Below are 18,974 nucleotides of genomic sequence, written 5' to 3'. Positions count from 1 at the left end.
CAGCAGCAAGGGAAAGAAGCCCGACACGAAAGATCACAAGCGATGCGGTTCCCATTCATACGAAGGATCCAGAACAGGCAGAACCCTCGAGAGAGCAGTTTTGTGGTTGGGAGGAGCTGGTCGGGGGTGTGTGGAAGGAGGAGTGACTGCTGACGGTACGGGGTTTCCTTTGGATGGAACTGTCCTTCAGAGGGCAATGTGCCTGTTGTACAACTTTGTGAGTCTACTGACAACCGCCGAGTCGCACGTTTTAAAAGGGTGCGTTGTGTGGAATGTGGCTTCTATCTCAGGAAAGCCTTAGAAAAGTAGTGTGCCCCTGGGAGCCGGTTCTCAGAGCCGTAAGTAGCGGCCACTCGGGATCCCCTGCTCTTTGTAGCTTTAGGTCCGTGTGGTTTTGACGCGGATATTAAGGGCAGGACTGGTGTGGACATTTTATGGCTCGCTGGCCTGCCTCGGGCCGTGTGTGTTACTGATGGTTCCTCATTTGCTCCCCTTGCCTTCCACATTGTGGTGAATACCATCATCTCCTTCGGCTGAGTTTTCGCACACACCCAAGTCCCCCTCTGGGAGGCAGCTAGTTTCCCTCCAGTGCCACCCTCTGCCCGGCCTCCTGTGAATCCCGCGGGACCCCCTGCAGCCTGGTGGGATGGGGGGTGCAGAGAGCAGCTGGCCTCTCCCCTTGGACTCGCCCGGCGCCTGACCTGGGGGCGTCTCCCCCTCTGCATGCGCTCTAGTCACTGCCTGGCCCTCCAGGCACCAGCGAGGCCGTAACGCCTGTCCCCCCGCAGGTCCTCATCGACTGGATCAACGACGTTCTGGTGGAGGAGAGGATCATCGTGAAGCAGCTGGACGAGGACCTGTACGATGGGCAGGTGCTGCAGAAGCTGCTGGGTGAGTCCCCGGGAGGGGTGGCCCCGGAGCTGGACCACGCCATGCTCTACATGGCGACATCAGTCACTTGTCCATAAGCTGTGGGCCTGAGCCCTCGGCTCCCACGTGGCGTCCCTGGGCCTTCAGCTTCGATTGGGCTCCAGGTCCCCTCTCTCGGGTCCCCGTGAGGGTGGCTGGGAGGACTCAGTGTTCCCTTGTCCACTGGGACTCACCTCCTAGTGGTCCATCGCAGCCCTGGTGGGGTGCAGACCTGCTCTCTGGGCTCATCTACTCACTCTCCTTGCCCCTTAATGACCCCACAGATATGTGCTGTCCTGTGCAGGGGTCTCCCCACAAACCACCTGGAGGGTCACTCCTTCCAGGCGGGACCAGTACTGGGGTGGGGTCACGTTTTGCTCCGCAGGGATGTTCTGGGGGCAGAGGGGTCTGAATCAGGGACCTGGGATTTAGGGGGTGCTTTTGGTGTGGGAGATCCTGAGGGAAAGAAGACTGATGGGGAGGGGGCTGACCCTGGACCTGCAGGATGCAGCCTCTGCAGCTGCCCGGGTCGTGGACTCGGCTCGGCCTCTGCGTCCTTCCTCAAGCGCGGTCCCCACGGGCTGGTTTGCACACTCTGCACAGCAGTGCTTACAGACAATGTGATCTTGCGTTGGGGGTGGGGGGGAGGCCTGAGAGGCCGTGGGGACTGTGTCAGGTACCCGGCTCTGAAGACATGGTGTCCTTGTTCGGTCAGTCCTTGGAAAGCATGTGAGGAAGGAGAAGGTGTGTCTCTTCTGGTTGTTCCTCCATTTGCTGAATGAACACCTTTTCACCCACAGGGTGGCGGGTGTGGAGACTCAGTGGTGATAAGAGAGGAAGGTCCCCATGCCCCACCACCGATGCCTGTTCTGCCAGAGGGGAGAGAGAGAACCGTTGTGAACACAAATTGATGCTCTAAGACACAAATTGACGGTCTAAGACAATGCCTGTGATGTCCCTGGAAGTCCACTCATTAGGGCTCCGTGTTTCCACTGCAGGGCATGTGGGTTCCATCCCTGGTCTGGGAACTAAGATCCCACCAGCCGCACGGTGTGGCCACAACAGAGAGAGAGTGCCAAGCACTATGGAGAGAATCAGAGAGGTTTACAAGGGGCGGAGCTGGGTGGGCTGGAAAGGCTGGGCGGTCTGGGGCAGCCCCCAGGGGAGCTGACATCCCAGCCGACTTCTGCACCAGTTGGCATGGAAAGAATCTTCCGGGCCCGGACTCTGAAGAGAGGAGGAGTCTGTAGTGTTTAAAGAGCAGCGGAAGAAGGCTGCAGGAGGTGGCAGTGGACAGACCACGTGCCCTGGTGGACAGAGGCTTTTATTACACATGGCAGGAAGCCACCTGAGGATGTGAGCAGGGCCGTGATGAGATCGCAGTTTGTGCTTTAAAAGGTCGCTTAGGCTTCTGAGTGCAGGGCTTCAGAATGGCAGGGAGCAGGGTCAGGAGGGGAAGATGGGGGAGTCAGTCAGAGCGCTGACACAGCGCCCTGGGCGTTGGTTGGGGTGGTTCGGTGTGGGGTGGAAGTAGAGGATATGTTGGAGGTTAAAGCTGCCAGAGACATGAACACTGATGGCCAGGATTGTGGCCTGAGCAACCGGTGAATGAGAAAGCCCTCAGGAGTAGCGAGGCAGGGTGGGGATGGGGAGGCTGCTGTGCCATCTGCCAGGGCTGAGATGCCCATCCTACCCAGGCCAACCGCAGGGAGAGAGTGGAGGCGGGCACGGCTGAGATGGTTAATACCATGGGACCAGGTGCCCCCACTCGCAGGGAGTGTCCAGATTCAGTGTTTGGCTGAACGCCCTGGACCAAGGATTAAACCTCTGTTTGGCTAAGCAGAGAGCGCACCTCTTAGAACGAACTTCTTTGGTTTAAGAGCAAATCTGAATCATTGTCAAGATTGTTTAGACACTGTCACCATTTGATTATTAAAATGGTGGTTGGAGCTTTGTTGTTTCATGCTGATCGTCGGTACAGCGGTTCTCAGCGCGTCGCGTGCTATGTTGCTCTCGAGGCCGTTGAAATGGACATCTGTGATGATAGACGCTTACTTTCAGCAGAGGACGGAGGAGGGTGTGGGTCTTGGGCTGACCCTGTCCACCACAGCTGGTGGTGAAGCTGCCCAGGCTCATCAGCCTCCTTCCTTCCTTCTCTATGTAAAGACCTAGCTTCCCCCTGACTCCTGGACTTGAAGACTTAGCTGTTGGTGATGATGCTGCTTTATTGAAATAGTCCTTTGAACCTCTGCTTTATTCACTGCCCAAAGAACATACTTTCTAATATTTTCATAAGCAGACATAAAAGTGTGGTGCTCACTCACTCTTCTGTTTCTGATTCCTTTTGCACGCAGCCATGGCTTCACTCACTCAGCCACTTGACGAAATTGTGTCCCTAAGCCTTAGATCTAACGATGTGATCCTGGGAGTCTGGCTCTCAAGGTGCCTCCGCATCTCAGCCGTAGATGCCGGGAAAGGGTGCCAGCACCCTCTCTGGAGTAGGGCCACAGCCGCGTCTGAGAGGAGGTAACCCGTAGGAAGTCCTTGTCTGCTCAAGGCACACCCTTTGGGTCCCCTCTTCTGTTGGTCTCAGCAAATGCGAGACTTGCTCCAAAGGGGCTGTGATGTCCGTGAGTCCTGCTGCATCCGTTTTGTTATCTGTAATGTATAACAAGAGGTCGGCATTGGCTCAGGCAGCCTTTTTAGTCCCAAGGAGCTGCAGCTCCATCCTGTTTCACTATCTTGCATAAGTGCTCCTTGATAAGGCAGTTCTGAAATCTCCTGGGTGTCAAGTGGTTTGACACACCACTTTGTTTGAAGAAGAGAACAATGGAGGAGACTGTCCAGATATTAACGGAACTTCACAAGGTCTTGCCGGGTCATGTTAATGATGCTGTTGCGCTGATGAGGTGCGGTAGAAACCAAGGGGATCACTGACCCTGGGGCCCAGGGCTGCCAGCAGTGACACTGATGGAGGCACTGAGCTCTTTGCTTTCCAAAGACAGAAAGCTAAAACTTGACCTTGGCTGAAAGTCAAGGCCAAAACCTGATTTCTGGGCTTGGTAAAGAATCCGCCTGCAATGCGGGAGACCTGGGTTCTATCCCTGGGTTGGGAAGATCCCCTGGAGAAGGGAAAGGCTACCCACTGCAGTATTCTGACCTGAAGAATTTCATGGACTGTATAACCCGTGAAATCACAAAGAGTGGGACAAGACTGAGCGACTTTCACTCACTCTGTAGAGAGAAGAGGTCTGGGGACAGAGCCCTGGGGCGGGGAGGGGGGGGGCGGCAGGGGGCTCTGTGGTCAGAGGAGGCACCAGGACAGGATTCTGAAAGGTGCAGCCAGGAGCGGGGAGGAGCCAGGGGGAGGGAGATGAGGACAGACAGCAGACCCATCTGTGGGTCACCACTAGGCCCCCGCATGCATCCCTCTCCCTAAGAGTGGATTCCGGGAGCAGCTGCCAGACCCTCTGCCAGGGCAGGTTCCAGGTGGTGTCACTCCTGCATGGGCAGTGTTGTCCGAGGGGACCACCTGTGGGCAGTGAGGGGCCCCCGGGCTGGCTGCCGTCCTGCTCGGACTCAGGGTCTCCCCTCTCCTGGAGGAAAGGCAGGCACCTCGTCCCTTAATAAGTATCCAGAGCCCTGTATTCGCCCATGTTTTCCTGCCCCCTCAAGAGCCCACCCCGTCTTTCTCTGGCTCTTCCCAGGCTCTGGAGAGAGGGGTCCTGGCCACGCCAAAGCCCTGAGCCACTCCTGCAAACCCCATCAGTGGGCAGATGGATGCGGGTGATACGGGCGGCCAAGGACCTCTTCTGTCCCACAAGGGGGAGTTTCCTGAGACGTGGCTGCAGGCAGCATCAGCCTCAACCAACTGCCTTGTTTCCTGTTATCGACTGAGCTGTGTCCCCCCTGAAGTCATAAGACCTCAGAATGGGACTGTATTTGGAGACAGCATCTTTGTAGTTAAAGTGAGGTCACTGGGGTGGGCCCTAAACCCTTCAGACTGGTGTCCTTTTAGGAAGAGGAGAGGAGGATGCATACACACACAGAGGGAAGGCCAGGTGAGGATGTCTGCAAGCCGACATCCTTGAGAAGCCTCAGAGGAGACTGACTCTGTTGACACCTTGATCTTGGACTTCTAGCCTCTGGGACGGTGTGGAAGTAACTCCACGTTTAAGTCACCCATCCCGCGGTGCTTTGTGACGGCAGCTCTAGCGGGCCCCTGCCCTTTCCTTCCCTTCTCCATCGACGGCCTCTCCTCCCCCGGGACGTTCCGTCTGCAGGTTTGGCTGGAAGGGACCGCAGAGACGTGCCCGGCTCCCCGTTTCTCCCTGGTGGGCGAGGCTCTCTGCAGCCCTGCTTCCTTCCCCAGGGGCCTCTGCTCCCTCCTGTCCCTGGCTGTTGAGCGCCTGGGGACCTTCTGTGTATTTTCAGGGTGGGGGGTCATATGGACAACCTGGAGGAGAAAACAGCAACCCACTCCAGTATTCTTGCTGGGAAAACCCCGTGGACAGAGGACCCTGGCGGGCTACAGCCTGGCAGAGTCCATGGGGGTCATAGAGAGTCGGACCAACAGAGCAAGTGAGCATGCATGTGGACAGACAGCGGTGGGTTATTCAGCTCAGACCTATTAGATACAGATGCGGGGAGATGAAAAGGCGTAAACGGAATCACTTCCGTCCTCGGTTGAGCTGCTTCGTTTTGCCTCCGGCACAGCCTGCCCTACACGAGCCGATGCCCTTCAGGTGTGGCTGACCCCCCCATGACCCCCCGTTAGAGCTCTCTCTGGTCTGTGCTGCCTCCGGCCCTAGGACCTCACCTGGACATGGCCGGTGCTCAGTAACTCTTCTGTAAATGAATGAATGAATGAGTGAAGACGTGTCCTGAGCCCAGCAGGTATTGCTGTGTCATCGTAGAATCCTGAAGGGGGCTATTAAACTGCTTCTTCTTGTGCCGGTTGAGGGAGGGGAGGGTGTGGGGAGACCATGTTGAAGTAGCAGGGGCCTCCAGAGAAGACGCCTTAAACGAACCTTGCTAGGGACCACTCGCCAAATAGAAGCCCTGCCTGTGCCTGGCCTGGATGCGACGGCCTTTGCACCTCCCTCCACCAGTGCCACCGCCCCCGGCACCTCCGTGCCCAAGGCTCACAGTGCGTCAGGCTCTGTGCCCAGCACTTTCTCATCACCATCCAGGTTCCTGATCTCATTATGTCCTGTGATGTCCTGTCTGTTGCTTTGCAGAGGCAACCTATCGGGGAACCCCCGAGTCTGGGAATGACTGAATGAGGAGCCCTTCTCGCCTGCCCCTCAACAGGAGTGCCGTGAGGGGTCCCTCTGGCCCCACCCAGGAGGGGAATGAAGCCTCAAAGGCTGAGGCTTAGTGAAAGTGAAAGTCGGTCAGTCGTGTCCAACTCTTTGTGATCCCATGGACTATACATTCCATGGAATTCTCCAGGTCAGAATACTGGAGTGGGGAGCGTTTCCCTTCTCCAGGGGATCTTCCCAACACAGACATGAAACCCAGGTCTCCCACATCACCGGCAGATTCTTTACCAGCTAAGCCACCAGGGAAGCCCGAGGCTTAGTCTCCATAAACGAATCTGGAGCAGACGTGACGGTGTTTGTCGGCTCCTCTTGACTGCTTCCTGCTCCCTCTTGGTGAGAAAAGAGTCACAGGGACCTGAATATCTCATAATCCTTCTCGCCGTGGTGTCCGAGCACTAGAGAAAGAACAACGGGGGGCATGCAAGGAGGCAGGGGCCACATCTGAGGCCTTCCTGTTTTCTCATCAAAGTCCTCCCCCCGGAGCCCGCTGGCCCAGCCTCCTCACCTCCGGGCCGGACCCTGCAGGTCACCTCCTCGCCTCCCCAGCTGCACCTTGAATCATCCTGTCCATTCTCTGTGCATAGAATGTTCCCAGGTGGGACACCCACGCTTGAATCCTTGACCTCCCCGCCCCTCCTTTTCCTGCTGGCACAGTTTTCTAAGACACGGCGGTGACTTGCAAGTTCAGAATTCCGTGGCTCAGCATCCTGGCGGGCCTCACGGCCGGGGGTGATCCGATCCACTTGGCCATGCCAGGGGTGGGGAGACCTCATGGCAGCCAGTTGACTAGGCGGCCCTGAGTCCCTCCAGCTTTTCCTGACACTCTGTCCTTGTCCTTCTCATTGCAGAAAAGCTGGCAGACTGCAAGCTGAACGTGGCCGAGGTGACCCAGTCGGAAATCGGACAGAAGCAGAAACTGCAGACGGTGCTAGAGGCGGTGCAGGAGCTTCTGCGGCCCCACAGCCGGCCGCTCCAGTGGACTGTGGACTGTAAGCGGCCGGCGGGTCGGGGACAGGGAGCTGGGGGGCCTGGCCGTCGAGCTTCCCGCCTAGTCATTCATCTGCGGGTCCACCTGGGTCACCTTCTGGGTCTGAGAGAGGCAGCCAGGAGTGGAGGAAGGCAATGGTCCCGGGGGCCCATCGATAAGGGGCGAAGTCACACCCGCGATGCTCTGATGTCCCCGGGCTTTAGAGTGGAGAGGGGTTGTTTCTGGTTGGTCAAGGGAGACTTCCAGAGCCAGGGCGGGGGTTTGGGTTATAAGACAGAAGCTTGAGGGGTTCTTCCACCCCACATACCGGTGGCACCAACACCCAGCGAGCTGTACTTCTGGTGACTGGCCGAGGCAGGACCTCGGGAGAGGGTTCAGTCTGGTCCCTAGAATATGTCACTGAGCTTGCTGGCTTTAAGAATACGTGCATCGTAGTATTTCTGGCTGGAACATAAACCCGGAGGAGTGGAGCATTGACCATGAGAGGCTGGAAAGGGCTTGACCCAGCTGCCCACTGCCCAGCGTTACCCCCAGGGCGCGGCTTAGACACTCTCCCTGCCGCGTGGGGTCCCTGCCCTTGGGTGAGACCAAGACTGCAGCCCGGTTCTCCCGGCTTCTCCGCATGGAGACCCAGAACAGACCTGCCTCCTGGGTTGTGAGGCTGGGGTAGGAAATCAGTAAAGCCTGGCACAGGGCGGGTGATAACCACACCTTGGCCCACATCCTGCAGAAGAGCTAGTGGGGCTGGGTTGGCAGCCAGGGCCCCAGGCAGGGCTGGAGTCAACGTCCAACACCCCCAAGCTCCGTTTGCCCTGCTTGGCGTTCCCTGTTGGAGACGGTTGGTGGCATAGAGGAAAGGACCGTTAAGCGCCCAGATAAGAATGCGCATGGCTGGGGCGGGTTAGCGACCAGGTGACTTGTTTCTCCTGAACCTCTGCCGCCTCCTGTGCCCATTGTACGTTCCTGCCCACGCGCTCTCTTTCCCCACCACCCGGTTCACTCCTTCTACGAACAGCGTGCCTTTGAACGCGGTTGCATAAGTCACCTGAGGCCAACAGGAAAGAAAAAAATGAGAAGCCAGAACTGAATGAAGCAAATTCGCACAGGCTGCTTCTCAGCTCGCTCCATGTTTCCGCGGCCTGTGGTCCCGCCTGTGGTTTTCCTGAGCTCTCATTTGCATTCAGCATCTCCATTGCCTTCTCTCCCCTTTTTCTTTTTAAAAATCGAAGGATAGTTGATTCCCAGTGTTGGCTTAGTTTCAGGTGTTTGGCAGAGTGATGCAGTTACACATACACATCTTTTCAGATTGTTTCCTTATGCGGGCTTGGTTACTTCAGTCGTGTGTGACTCTTTGCCTCCCCATGAACTGTAGCCCCCCTCCCCAGGCTCTTCTCTCCATGGGATTCTCCAGGCAAGAATGGTGGAGTGGGTTGCCATACGCTCCTCCAGGGGATCTTCCCGACCCAGGAATCGGACTCTCGTCTCTTGAGTCTCCTGCACTGCAAGCGGATTCTTTACCCACTGAGCCGTCTGGGAAGCCCCCTTTTCTCCTTACAGGCTATTGCAAAATACTGAGTATAGTTCCCTGTGCTTTTCAGCGGGCCCTTTGGGGTTGGTTTCACTGGCTTTGGGACGTGGGCCTGGGGTTCCTGTCTTATGATCTAAACGGTCCCCTTCTTGCCTCCCCGGCCAGCGATCCACGGGAAGAATCTAGTGGCTATCCTGCACCTCCTCGTGGCCCTGGCCATGCACTTCCGGGCCCCGATTCACCTCCCAGAACACGTCTCCGTGCAAGTGGTGGTCGTGCGGGTGAGTATCGCCAGCCTGGCAGCCCGCTTGCCCACGGCTCCTCCCCAGAGGCTCCAAGATGCACTCCTCCTCGTTCCTCTTCTGGTTCACCTGCTTTTTGTTCTTTTTCCCCTAAGAGGATACCTTCTATTTTTTTTTTTTTATCCTCTTGACAAAATGCATGCCTTGCCCTGAATTCAAGGTAAATGATGGAGCAGGAACAATGGCATTGATTTCAAGAGAGGCAGATTCAAAGGCTTGAGTGCGTGGAGGTTTAATTTCCACGTTTTTGAAAAGAGCATTCATTTCTGTGCAAAGCCAAGTAGCTGGAATTCAGGCCTCTTGAATGAGTTTATTACTCAGTGGAGAGGGCTGAGACCAGAGGAATGAAATAGATACTCTGGTACCCCAATCAAAGCCTCTCTGTGTTCTCTGCCAATTACATCCATCATCCCCCATCATCTCTTTCTGAGGGTCATTTCGCTTGCTTCATTTGGAAAAATGTAACGGGGCATCAGGGTGTGCCTGATTGGAGTTGGACCTTCTGTGTCGATTTCCTCTGAATTTAAGGGCATAGACCCTGCCTTGGCTTTGTGTGTACAGTCTCGTCCAGCAAACATGTATTAAGCACCTACTGTGTCCTGGGCCGTCGCCCTGGTGTGGGGGACGCTGGAGGAGAGCAGGCTGGGGTGTTCAAGGGTCAGCTGCTTCTGCCAGAGCACTGAGGTTACGCTTGGAACCTGATGTCTCTCGTGGAGATGTCCAGCGCCACACTCCCTTCTGGTTTTTAAACTTATCAGTCTCATGGTCTCTGCGGTCTGCAAGGCTCTGGCTGATCCTGTGTTTTTCGAAGCCGTCTGACCCCTCCATCACCCCCCCAGCCTGGCCCAGACCTGATGGGCAGGAATGCCCCTTGGGGCCCCAGGCGAGGCTTACCTGCTGTTCTGCCGTGTCTGCTTCCCAAAGGGAAACGTTTGCAGTCAGAGGTGGTGATGGACAGGGGACTGTGCCTGTTCCCTTCATCTTGGATGCTCACCCGGGGCGGTCGGCCGGGAAAGGCTTCCCAAGGACACATGAGAACGTGGTTCCCAAACCCACATACGTCAGACTCCGGGCTCCATGAACTCTCTGCGCTCAGTAACCAGGATATTTCCTTTCAGGCCCGCACTTTTGTCCAAGAAAATCTTTGGGGTTTGCAGAATGTTTTACTGGCCCAGGCAGGCACTTGCTGGCACTTTCTTCCTTGACCAAGGTCACGGGAGGATTCTCTGGGCCATGGCCAGAGAGAAATGAAGCGGGAGGGGAGGCCCCGGGGACTGGCCCGCCTCAGGCCTTAGAGCTGCCCCTGGCCTGTTCCCTCCACGCCCAGTTATCCAGTCGAGATGGGGAGATGGGAGAAGCGTGGCAGTTCGTGGAGGGAAGGAGTGAGGGAAGGCTACATTTGCACCTGGGAACATGGCCTTGGAAGGTCACTTGGTTTTCCTGAGCTCCAGCGCTTTCCCCATAAAATTGAGATTCTGCTGTGTTGTTGTTGCTCAGTTGCTGAGTCCTGTCCAACTCTTTGCAACCCCGTGGACTGCAGCACGCCATGCTTCCCTTCACTATATCCTGGAGGTTGCGTGAACTTTCATCCATTGAGTCGGTGATGCCATCCAACCACCTCATCCTCTGTCGTCCCCTTCTCCTCCTTCCTTCAATCTTTCCCAACATCAGGGTCTTTTCCAGTGAGTCAGCTCTTCGCATCAGATGACCAAAGTATTGGAGCTTCAGCATCTGTCCTTTCAATGAATAGTCAGGACTGATTTCCTTTAGGATTGACTGGTTTGATCTCCTTGCAGTCCAAGGGATTCTCAAGAGTCTCTACTATAGACTTCAAAATATTCAGTCTGTCTGACTCATACCCAGCTCGGGGTCCAGAGTGCGGTGGGAGCCTGATGCACCTTTGATGTCTGAGCAAGTGGATAACATGTCTCTGGGCCACACCCCCACCCCCAGCCCTCCATGGGCACTCCTGAGAATCAGCCAGGGTGAAGCCTTGGGAAAGCTGGCGGCCGCCTGATGCTGGTTATCTCCATTCACTAGATCCAGTGGTGCGAGTTCCCTGGAGGCTGAGCTCAGGAGAGCCTGGGGAGCTTGGATCTGGAGAGGTGTCCAGCAGGAAGTAAGCTCCCCGTCCATGGAGGGGTTCAAGTAGGGGCTCACAGGGGGGTTGGGTTAGACTGCCGAGCTCCGCCCTGGGACGCACAGGCTTCCCCTCCACCACCATCGTCGCCTCTCCGCACCTGCCAGGCTCCAGAACAGGTGTGTCACACACCGTGTTAGTGTCTTGGGGCTGCTGGAAGAAAATCCCACAAAGCGGTGGCTGAAGAAAGCAGACGTTTGTCCTCTCACATAACAGAGGCCTGAAGTCCAGATCGGGGTGCCGACTGGGTCCCTCCGAAGGCTCTAGGCCAGGGTTCTTCCTTCCCTTTTCCAGGGCCTGCCAGCACGCTTGGCTTTCCTCACCTTGTGGACACGTGCCTCCGGTCTCTGCCTCTGCCTCACGTGGCCTCTTCCCTCTGTGTCTCTCTTTTTTCTTCTCGTAAGGACTCCAGTCTTCGGCCAGGACTCACCCTAGTCCATTACGATCTCATCTTAACTTTATTACACCTGCGGCAACCCTCTTTCCAGATGAGGTGACGCTCTGAGGCTCTGAATGGACACAGCTCCTGGGCGACCCTGTTCAGCCCGGTGCACGTGTGTTCTTTAATCTGGTGCCTCCCTCGTGTCATGCATATTCCTTTATGCTCCTTGCCTCCCCGGCTGCAGGGCGTCCTCTGGGAGCTGGGCTGACTCTCCTGAGACCCCCACAGCTGCGTGCTCTAAGAGCAGTGTGGAGAGCAGAGGGTCTGGGGGGTAGTGGGGGGGGTGGGGTTCCAGCCACCAAAGGGCCATCACCCCCAGGAGTGGCTGCCCCGCCAGTGATGTCCTCCTGCTCTGCCTGCCTGCCCGGGGGTTGATTTGCTTGTTCATTTTGGGGTTTTCAGAAACGGGAAGGCCTGCTGCACTCCAGCCACGTCACCGAGGAGCTGACGACGACCACCGAGTAAGTGGACCCCGCCCCCAGGCCCTGCTCCAGCCAGGGACCCTCAGACATGTGGGGGCTATTTTCCTCTGTGTGACCCTTGACCCTGGGATGGAATTTTCTCCAAGCGTCCACCCTAGCTTTCTGTCTTCCGTGCACTTTCTTCAAAGTGTTTTTGGTTTTGATTTTTGTTCTTTGTTTTCTTTTTTGTTTGTTTGTTTGTCTTGCTGAAGAAGGGCAAGACAGCAGTTTGGTTTGGTGTTTAAATGAGAAATTCCATATCTTTTATTTTCTCCCTAAATAGAAAAATGAGTCAATACCTATGGCATATGAATTAAAACTTCTTTACGCTGCTGGAAGTCTTTTCTGGAGTGAGACAGGGAATAATAAAGAAAAATATAATTGATCACATTCAAAATCTCTTGTAAGAATGAGGGGAAATTTATAACAGTGAACTCCTTGTAGTAGGCATGCTAACAACGTCCACATTTTTAATGTTTTGAAGTAAGTTATTCTCCAAAGATGTGGACTGTTATTCCTTATTTTGGAAGGTGAACTTTAAGAATGTTGAGAGAGGGAATGGGGCAGAGGTGTTTAGACTGGTCCAGGGGACCCGTGGTCCTGATTGATTCATCCATCTATCTTAGTTCCATCAGAGGGAGAGAGTCACGCATCTAAGCTAGAACTTCCTTTGAGAAAGTCCTGAGCCATCTTGCCTTTTCGAGAAGCCCAGAGGGCGATTTTTAAGAAGTCTGAAAAGCTTCAAATCTATTGAAAATAGCAAATCAATTGGATCTATTTTGCGTGTGGTTTGCAAGAGGCCTTAGGACTCCCTACAAAGAACCTTTGAAATGCACTGCCTCTGTGCCTTCCTATTAAAGCTGTTTCAGATGAAACAGGACTTTAAAAATTGATGTCTCAGCTCACCCACCTGCTCAGTTCAGGGAGTGATTAATTACTGTGTCATGAATTCATGGATGGTCTTTCAGAAATCAGGCCGGCACAGGAAGCCACCCCCGGTGTGGGAGCCGTCAGGTGGACGGGAGAGATGGGTGTTTCCTGACGTGTGTGCACAGCTGTTCGTGGCCCACAGGAGGGGAGGGGGGATGGGGACGGGGTGCTGAGCCTGGCCTGGGGAGAGGTCTCAAGCAGGCAGCTCGACCCCTTTGGGAGCAGGAGAAGGGCAGCTTGCGGGGGGAGTCTGGAGTGGGCTAGCGTCTTGGTTATCCATCATTGTGTAAATAACCACCCCAAACCTAGGGGCTTAAATCAATAGTCACTTTATTTGCTGACAGTCTGGTGGTTGGCGCTGGCCAGTGGGGGCCTCTGTTGCTCCCCGTGTCTTTCACTCTCATGGAGCAGGCTTCTTCCCGGTGTCCTCTGGGTCCCCGGAGAATGACAGGGCAACAGCAGGCCTCTGGCCCCCTGCGTGCTGTGTCTTCTGTGGGTCACAGCGTGTCCCGGGTCCCCCTGGATGGGAGAGCAGGAGGCAGATGGCCCATTGAAGGGGGTGGGAGCAGCCAGGCCTATTTGTGGTGGGGGGCTCCCTCCCTCTGATGGAGCTAAGATAGACGGATGAATCCATGAGGACCACAGGTCCTCCCGATCAGTCTAAACACCTCTCCCCCATTTCCTCTTTCAACATCCTTAACTTTTACTTGCCTGCAGTGATGGGAAGATGCTGTGTCCGTCTTCCCTGGTCTCACAGTGGATGAGGGATCCCTGAGAGGGCAGCAGGGGGCAGTGGGAGCTTTGTCTCCAGAGCCAGCCCCTGGGAGAGTGGCCCCAACGATTCACACCGGTCACCAGCACCCACAGGGCCTGTAGTGGGCTGGGCACCGTGTTGGGTGCCCAGAGGCTGAGAGGATGCGGTTCTACTCCTCCCAGGATGGCGGTCTAGCTGGCAAGAAAGATCGTGTCCATAGAAATGTGAAATCCAGCCCAGGGGCCTTGTGAGATGTACAGTGTGGCTCTCAAGGAATTTCAGGCAGTGGGGCGGGGCGGGGGTGTAGGGGTGCCCCGAAGTCAAGGTAGAGAGAGGTTTCCAGCAGAGGCTGCCCAGCCTCCTGCGTGGTCTCCCAGACTCCAGGTTTTCTCTGTGCTATGGGTCGCCTCCTTCTGGAAGCCCTCCCTGTTTGCCAAGCAGGAGTGGCTGGCTCCTTTTACTTCCTGTAGCATCTCCTGTATGTCTCATTTCTGGTGCATGTGGGCTGTGTAGAAGTGCGGGCTTAGGAGTCTCGCTCACCATCACGTGTCCTGCGGCAGGGCCATGGGGTGTTTATTTCCATATCTCTATGGCCTGTGCATGGTAGGTGCTGTAGAGACTACTTGTTAAATAAGGTGGAGGCAAGGACTTGAGTCTAGAGGGGTTTGGGGGTGAGGCTGAGGTCTCTTTGCCTCTCAGGAAGCTGGTGCACAGAAACACCTGTGCGTTTGTGCTCTCAGAGCCTCCGGGATGAACCAGCCACCCATCCTTCGTGGCTTCAGCTCTCGCCTCGAGTCAGGGCCCAGCCTGTGTTTCTCCAGGACCCTTTAGTCTCCCGCTTCCCCGGAAGAGCATTGTCCTCACATTCTCCAGAATGTGACCTCTGGGTAGTCTGCACCCTTGTATTTTAAAGGTTAAACTCGCGGCTTCCTCGATGGCTCAAGTGGTAAAGAATCCGCCTGTAATTCAGGAGACCCGGGTTCCATCCCTGGGTCGGGAAGTTCCCCTGAAGGAGGAAATGGCAACCCACTCCAGTATTCTTGCCTGGAGAATCCCACGGACAGAGGAGCCTGGTGGGCTACAGTCCATGGGGTCACAAGAGTCGGACATGACTGAGCATGTGATGGATTATAATCATTTTATTTTAAAGTTTAAGCTCAAGGTGCCAAAAGACCCGTTTTCTGCTGAAATGTTATCCGTGTTAACTACTCCCTCGATTAAATGCCCGCTCCCCCCTCACAACAAATGTCATTAAAAGGATGGTTTAGAGATGTCTATTTGCTGCCGGTCTTGTGCAAACATTTAGAATCCACATAAGCACCTCCTGTTTGTAATTAGAGCGGGAGAGAACTTATCCACGTGGGACTCACATTTTTATAACTCCGTCTCTGACTGGCCAGCTGGGGGCCCATGGGGCATCCCCACCACCCTCTGTCCCGCAGCTCACTCAGCTCTGTGGACCGTCTGATGCTTCTCTCTGCTCTTGTTTGCAGGATGATGATGGGGCGCTTTGGTAAGTAACTGGGTGGGGGAGCGGTTGGGGAGGGCATGGGGCGTCTGAGGTCACTGGGCACTGTGGGGCTGCCCCAGGAAGCCCCCAGGGTTCACACGGTCACTCAGAGGCCGCAGGGCCCAGGGTGGGTTTTGGAGTGTGGTTTGCTTCTCACAGCTGTCGGGAGGCTGGGCGGGGGGTTAGAAAAGTGAGGTGGGCGGGAGTGAACCAGGAGAAGGGGGAGGGCGGATGTCCCTGTGAATACAGAGCGTCATTAGCTAGCGGGAGGTTCAGAGGTTCCTTATGGGATGTACTTTTTACCAAACGGATCATTTATTTAATTTGTTGGGCTGTGCTGGGTCTCAGTTGCGGCCCGTGGAACCTTTAGTTGCGGCGTTCGAGCTCTTAGTTGCGTCATGCAGGAAGGACCTAGATCTCTGACCAGGGGTGGAATCGGAGCCCCCTGTGTTGGGAGCGCAGAGTCTTAGCCGCTGGACCACCAGGGAAGTCCTGGGATGTACTTTCATACACAGCTTTCCACCTTAAAATCTCGGGCTTAACAGACCTTAGAGTCAGGCAGCATTGACTGTGGTCGTGGCTGGGTGACCTTTGGCCTCCTCCTTCACCTCACTGTTCCCCATCTGTAAAATGGGTCCTCGGAGTTGTTGGTGGATTTTGTGAGATAACAGACGTTCAGTCTGCTTGGCCCAGGGCCTGACTCTTTCTCTATTGGTTTTCAGTGGCTGTTCCCATAGAGCTGTCTCCTGCCCCATGAAAGCCCCACCATCCCATCTTCATCTCAGGGAGGGGTGGCAGGTGCAAGGGCAGCTCATGGCAGCGTTTCAGCCCTCCGGGAGGGGAAGCCCCCAGCTCTTAGTCATAGCCAGAGGCAGCTGGAGCCAGGCTCCCCGCTTTGGTGATATTTCAAATCGAGAAGCCCTCAGCACTCCCCAAATGCCGTGTTCTCCAGCGAGCAGAGAGGGGAGTACAGACGTTAGGAGGAAAATAGAGACCAAATAGAAGTTTCCTGCGTGCCTTGTGAGCCGGCCACAGGAGCTTGTCCCTAGCTGCGGGTGGGGGCCTCGGGGTGAGGGGTGCGCCTTGGGGGCACCCCTGGGCTTGGCCTCTGCGGCCTCACGGTGATTATGGGGACCAGAGGTACCCCTGCCACTTGGGTGCAAAGAGGACGAGCGGCTCTTCAGTTCCCAGAGGTCTTGAACCAGAGAAAATGCAGCAATTATATGTCCTTAAGTGTCCTTAAGTAGTCCTTGAGCTGTGCTGGGGAAATTCAGTCTTCACTTTTTTTTTTTTTAAGTAGCAGTGGAGGTCTTTTTTATGTCTATATTATTAAAAAACATTAAAAGAAAAAGGGAGTGAAAAGGAATCCTCCTGTGTTCAGTTGCTGAGGCTGCAGAATAGGGTGGGGAGTGCAGCTCCAGGTGTGGGGGCACCTGGGTGTGCGGGGGGTGGGCGCAGGGCACCCTGCTATCCCCTCCCTGTGCCTTCGGGCTTGTTGAGGACAGAGGGGACTCAAGTGGGGCCCTCCAAGCATCTTCAAGGGTTGCCTTGGTTTCCTGTGTGTTTTCACTTCAGTGTGGGGGACAGGACTAGGGGGCCTGGACTAGTCAGGGGGCTTCAGGGGGATCGGTTCCACTGGGGTCTGTGTGCAGCCTCCCATGCTAGAAGGGGCTAGATGCTCAGTCAGGAAGGCCCTGGCAGCCCTGAGAAGGGGCGCTCGGGGGTCTGGTGGACTGGATGGTGGCTGAGAGTCCCCGGGGATGGCTGAGCGTGGTGGGGGGTGCACCGTGGCACCCGAGAGGCCGAGGAGCCTGGAGTCGTCGCCCTCGTCATGTCCGGGGCTGCCTGTGCTCCTGAAATGCAAAACAGGCCATTAGTGGGTGACAGGCAACTCGCCCGCCCCCAGCTCTGGCTCCTGCTGACGCAGGTCCCCGGGTCTCCTGGTTACCCCGATATGCCCGTGTCCCTTGGGAGCCCTCGGGCCCTGCAGCCCCAAGACCCCATCACCTCCCCCCACTGGCCCCTCGAGTTGGCTCCTCTGCACTCCTTAACCCCTCCCTCCGCTCACCCCCAGCTTGCCGAAAGCTAAAGCCTTGCAGCCCTCGCAGGGGCTTCCAAGGCCCCCTTAGACCACCCTCTGGACACCCCTCTTCTCTGCTCTGGCCTCCTGGCCCCCCTCTTTGCACCCTCAGCAGCCCCTCACCCCGGCACTCCCCTTCCGGCTCTTGTACACGCAGTACCCTGGCCTGAAATGCTCCCCCTCTAGATTCCCGCATGGCTCACCTCCTCCAGGGAGGCCCTCCTTGATGCCGCTGCCCGAATCCCTGCCCGTCCTCTGACCCCCCTCCCCTCCATTATCTCTTTACTCACCTCTGCTCGCTGGGAACGCTTTTGCTCCGTGCCTGACAAGCATGGGGGCGCCTGGACGGTCAGGGACCCCTGCTTGGCCCTGCCCTCTTTCCCTTGGCACGTGGCTCCTTGAGTCATGGACTTCCTGGTTGGCCCAGTGGTAAAGGATCCACCTGCCGATGTCAGAGACGCGGGTTCGATCCCTGGGTCGGGAGGCTCCCTTGGAAGAGAAAATGGCAACCCCCTCCAAGATTCTGGCCTGGAGAATCCCACGGACAGAGGAACCTGGGGGGCTCCGGTCCATGGGGGTCAGAGTGGGATGTGACTGAGCACGCACACGTGTCTTGAGCTGTGAGCCTCCTGCGGGCTGGGGTATGTGTCCCCTGCGTGCATCGCCAGCCCTGACCACACATGTTCAAGGAACACCAGGCAGGCCCTCCTTGGCTCGTGTCTGCCCTGGGGCAGGGCGCGGGGTGGCGCAGGCTTCACAGGGAGCCCAGTTCTTGGCCTCAGTTTCTCACCTTAGCACTCTGAGCGAGGTAGGGGGTGGGAGGGCGCTCTGCACCTCCCCTGGGACCGCCCCCCCACCCGCCTTCTACAGGCTCCGCTGTCCCGGCTGGGGTGGTTGGGAGGCCCTTCTCTCCCCAGGGGAGCTGGGGAGCTGCAGCCCGGTCTCCATGGTAACGGGCTTGCTGGCTGCCTCTTCTCCGCAGGTGCCCCTCCCCATCCCGGGCTTCAGGAAGTTGGAGAGAAGGATGGAGAAGCTTTCTTCTTTTTCTTCCAGGACTCCTTGCAGCCCCTGGTCTCTCCCCTTCACATCTCCCCATTGCTTCTGACGCTGCAGCTGGATCACACCATTCCTGGTCTCCGCCCTCCACCACTCACTCCTTTTACCCTCAAGGGACCTAGCCCTCTTAGCCAACACCCTCCCCACCACCCCGCCGCCTGCCCAGGCCACACCATCAGGAACCCACTCTTGGCTCTCTGTTCCCTCTGCCCAGAACACCCTCCTCTTCTTGCCCTAGCGAGCCTGGACTCGAACATCAGGGCTCCTCTGACCCCGGGCCTGTGTCCATGTCCCCAAGCTCCGGGGCCCCAGGGACCAGATGGGTCTCACGAAAGAGGGAAGTGGTGAGAATACTGAATGATGAAGGGCTTCCCCCACCCCTGACACCTCTGTGCTGTGTGTGGCGGGGAGTGCTGGTGCCTGGGGGCGAACAGGGGAGTCTGCGCCTCCACTTCCACGGGGGGCTCATCAATACTGGGAGTAGGGGAAGACGAATGGAAGTTCACTCTTGCCTCGGCTCCTATTTCTTCAAGAGAAGCCAGAAATTCAG

At 56.4% G+C, this 18,974-nt stretch overlaps 1 protein-coding gene across 1 annotated transcript in view; it reads left to right on the top strand.

Annotated features, from left to right (window-relative positions):
- Nucleotides 1-18,974, top strand: part of PARVB (parvin beta) — a 112,752-nt gene that overhangs the window by 74,553 nt on the left and 19,225 nt on the right. Inside the window, exons 4-8 of the mRNA XM_055565792.1 lie at nucleotides 789-891; nucleotides 7,082-7,222; nucleotides 8,915-9,030; nucleotides 12,036-12,094; nucleotides 15,272-15,291. Coding sequence (XP_055421767.1) covers nucleotides 789-891; nucleotides 7,082-7,222; nucleotides 8,915-9,030; nucleotides 12,036-12,094; nucleotides 15,272-15,291 — 439 coding nt within the window. The remainder of the gene's footprint in view (nucleotides 1-788; nucleotides 892-7,081; nucleotides 7,223-8,914; nucleotides 9,031-12,035; nucleotides 12,095-15,271; nucleotides 15,292-18,974) is intronic.

The sequence above is a fragment of the Bubalus kerabau genome, chromosome 1 (genome assembly GCF_029407905.1).
Source record: "Bubalus kerabau isolate K-KA32 ecotype Philippines breed swamp buffalo chromosome 1, PCC_UOA_SB_1v2, whole genome shotgun sequence".
Classification (NCBI taxonomy): domain Eukaryota; kingdom Metazoa; phylum Chordata; class Mammalia; order Artiodactyla; family Bovidae; genus Bubalus; species Bubalus kerabau.
Note: the sequence above shows the minus strand (reverse complement) of the source record. Positions and strands in the feature narration are given on the sequence as shown.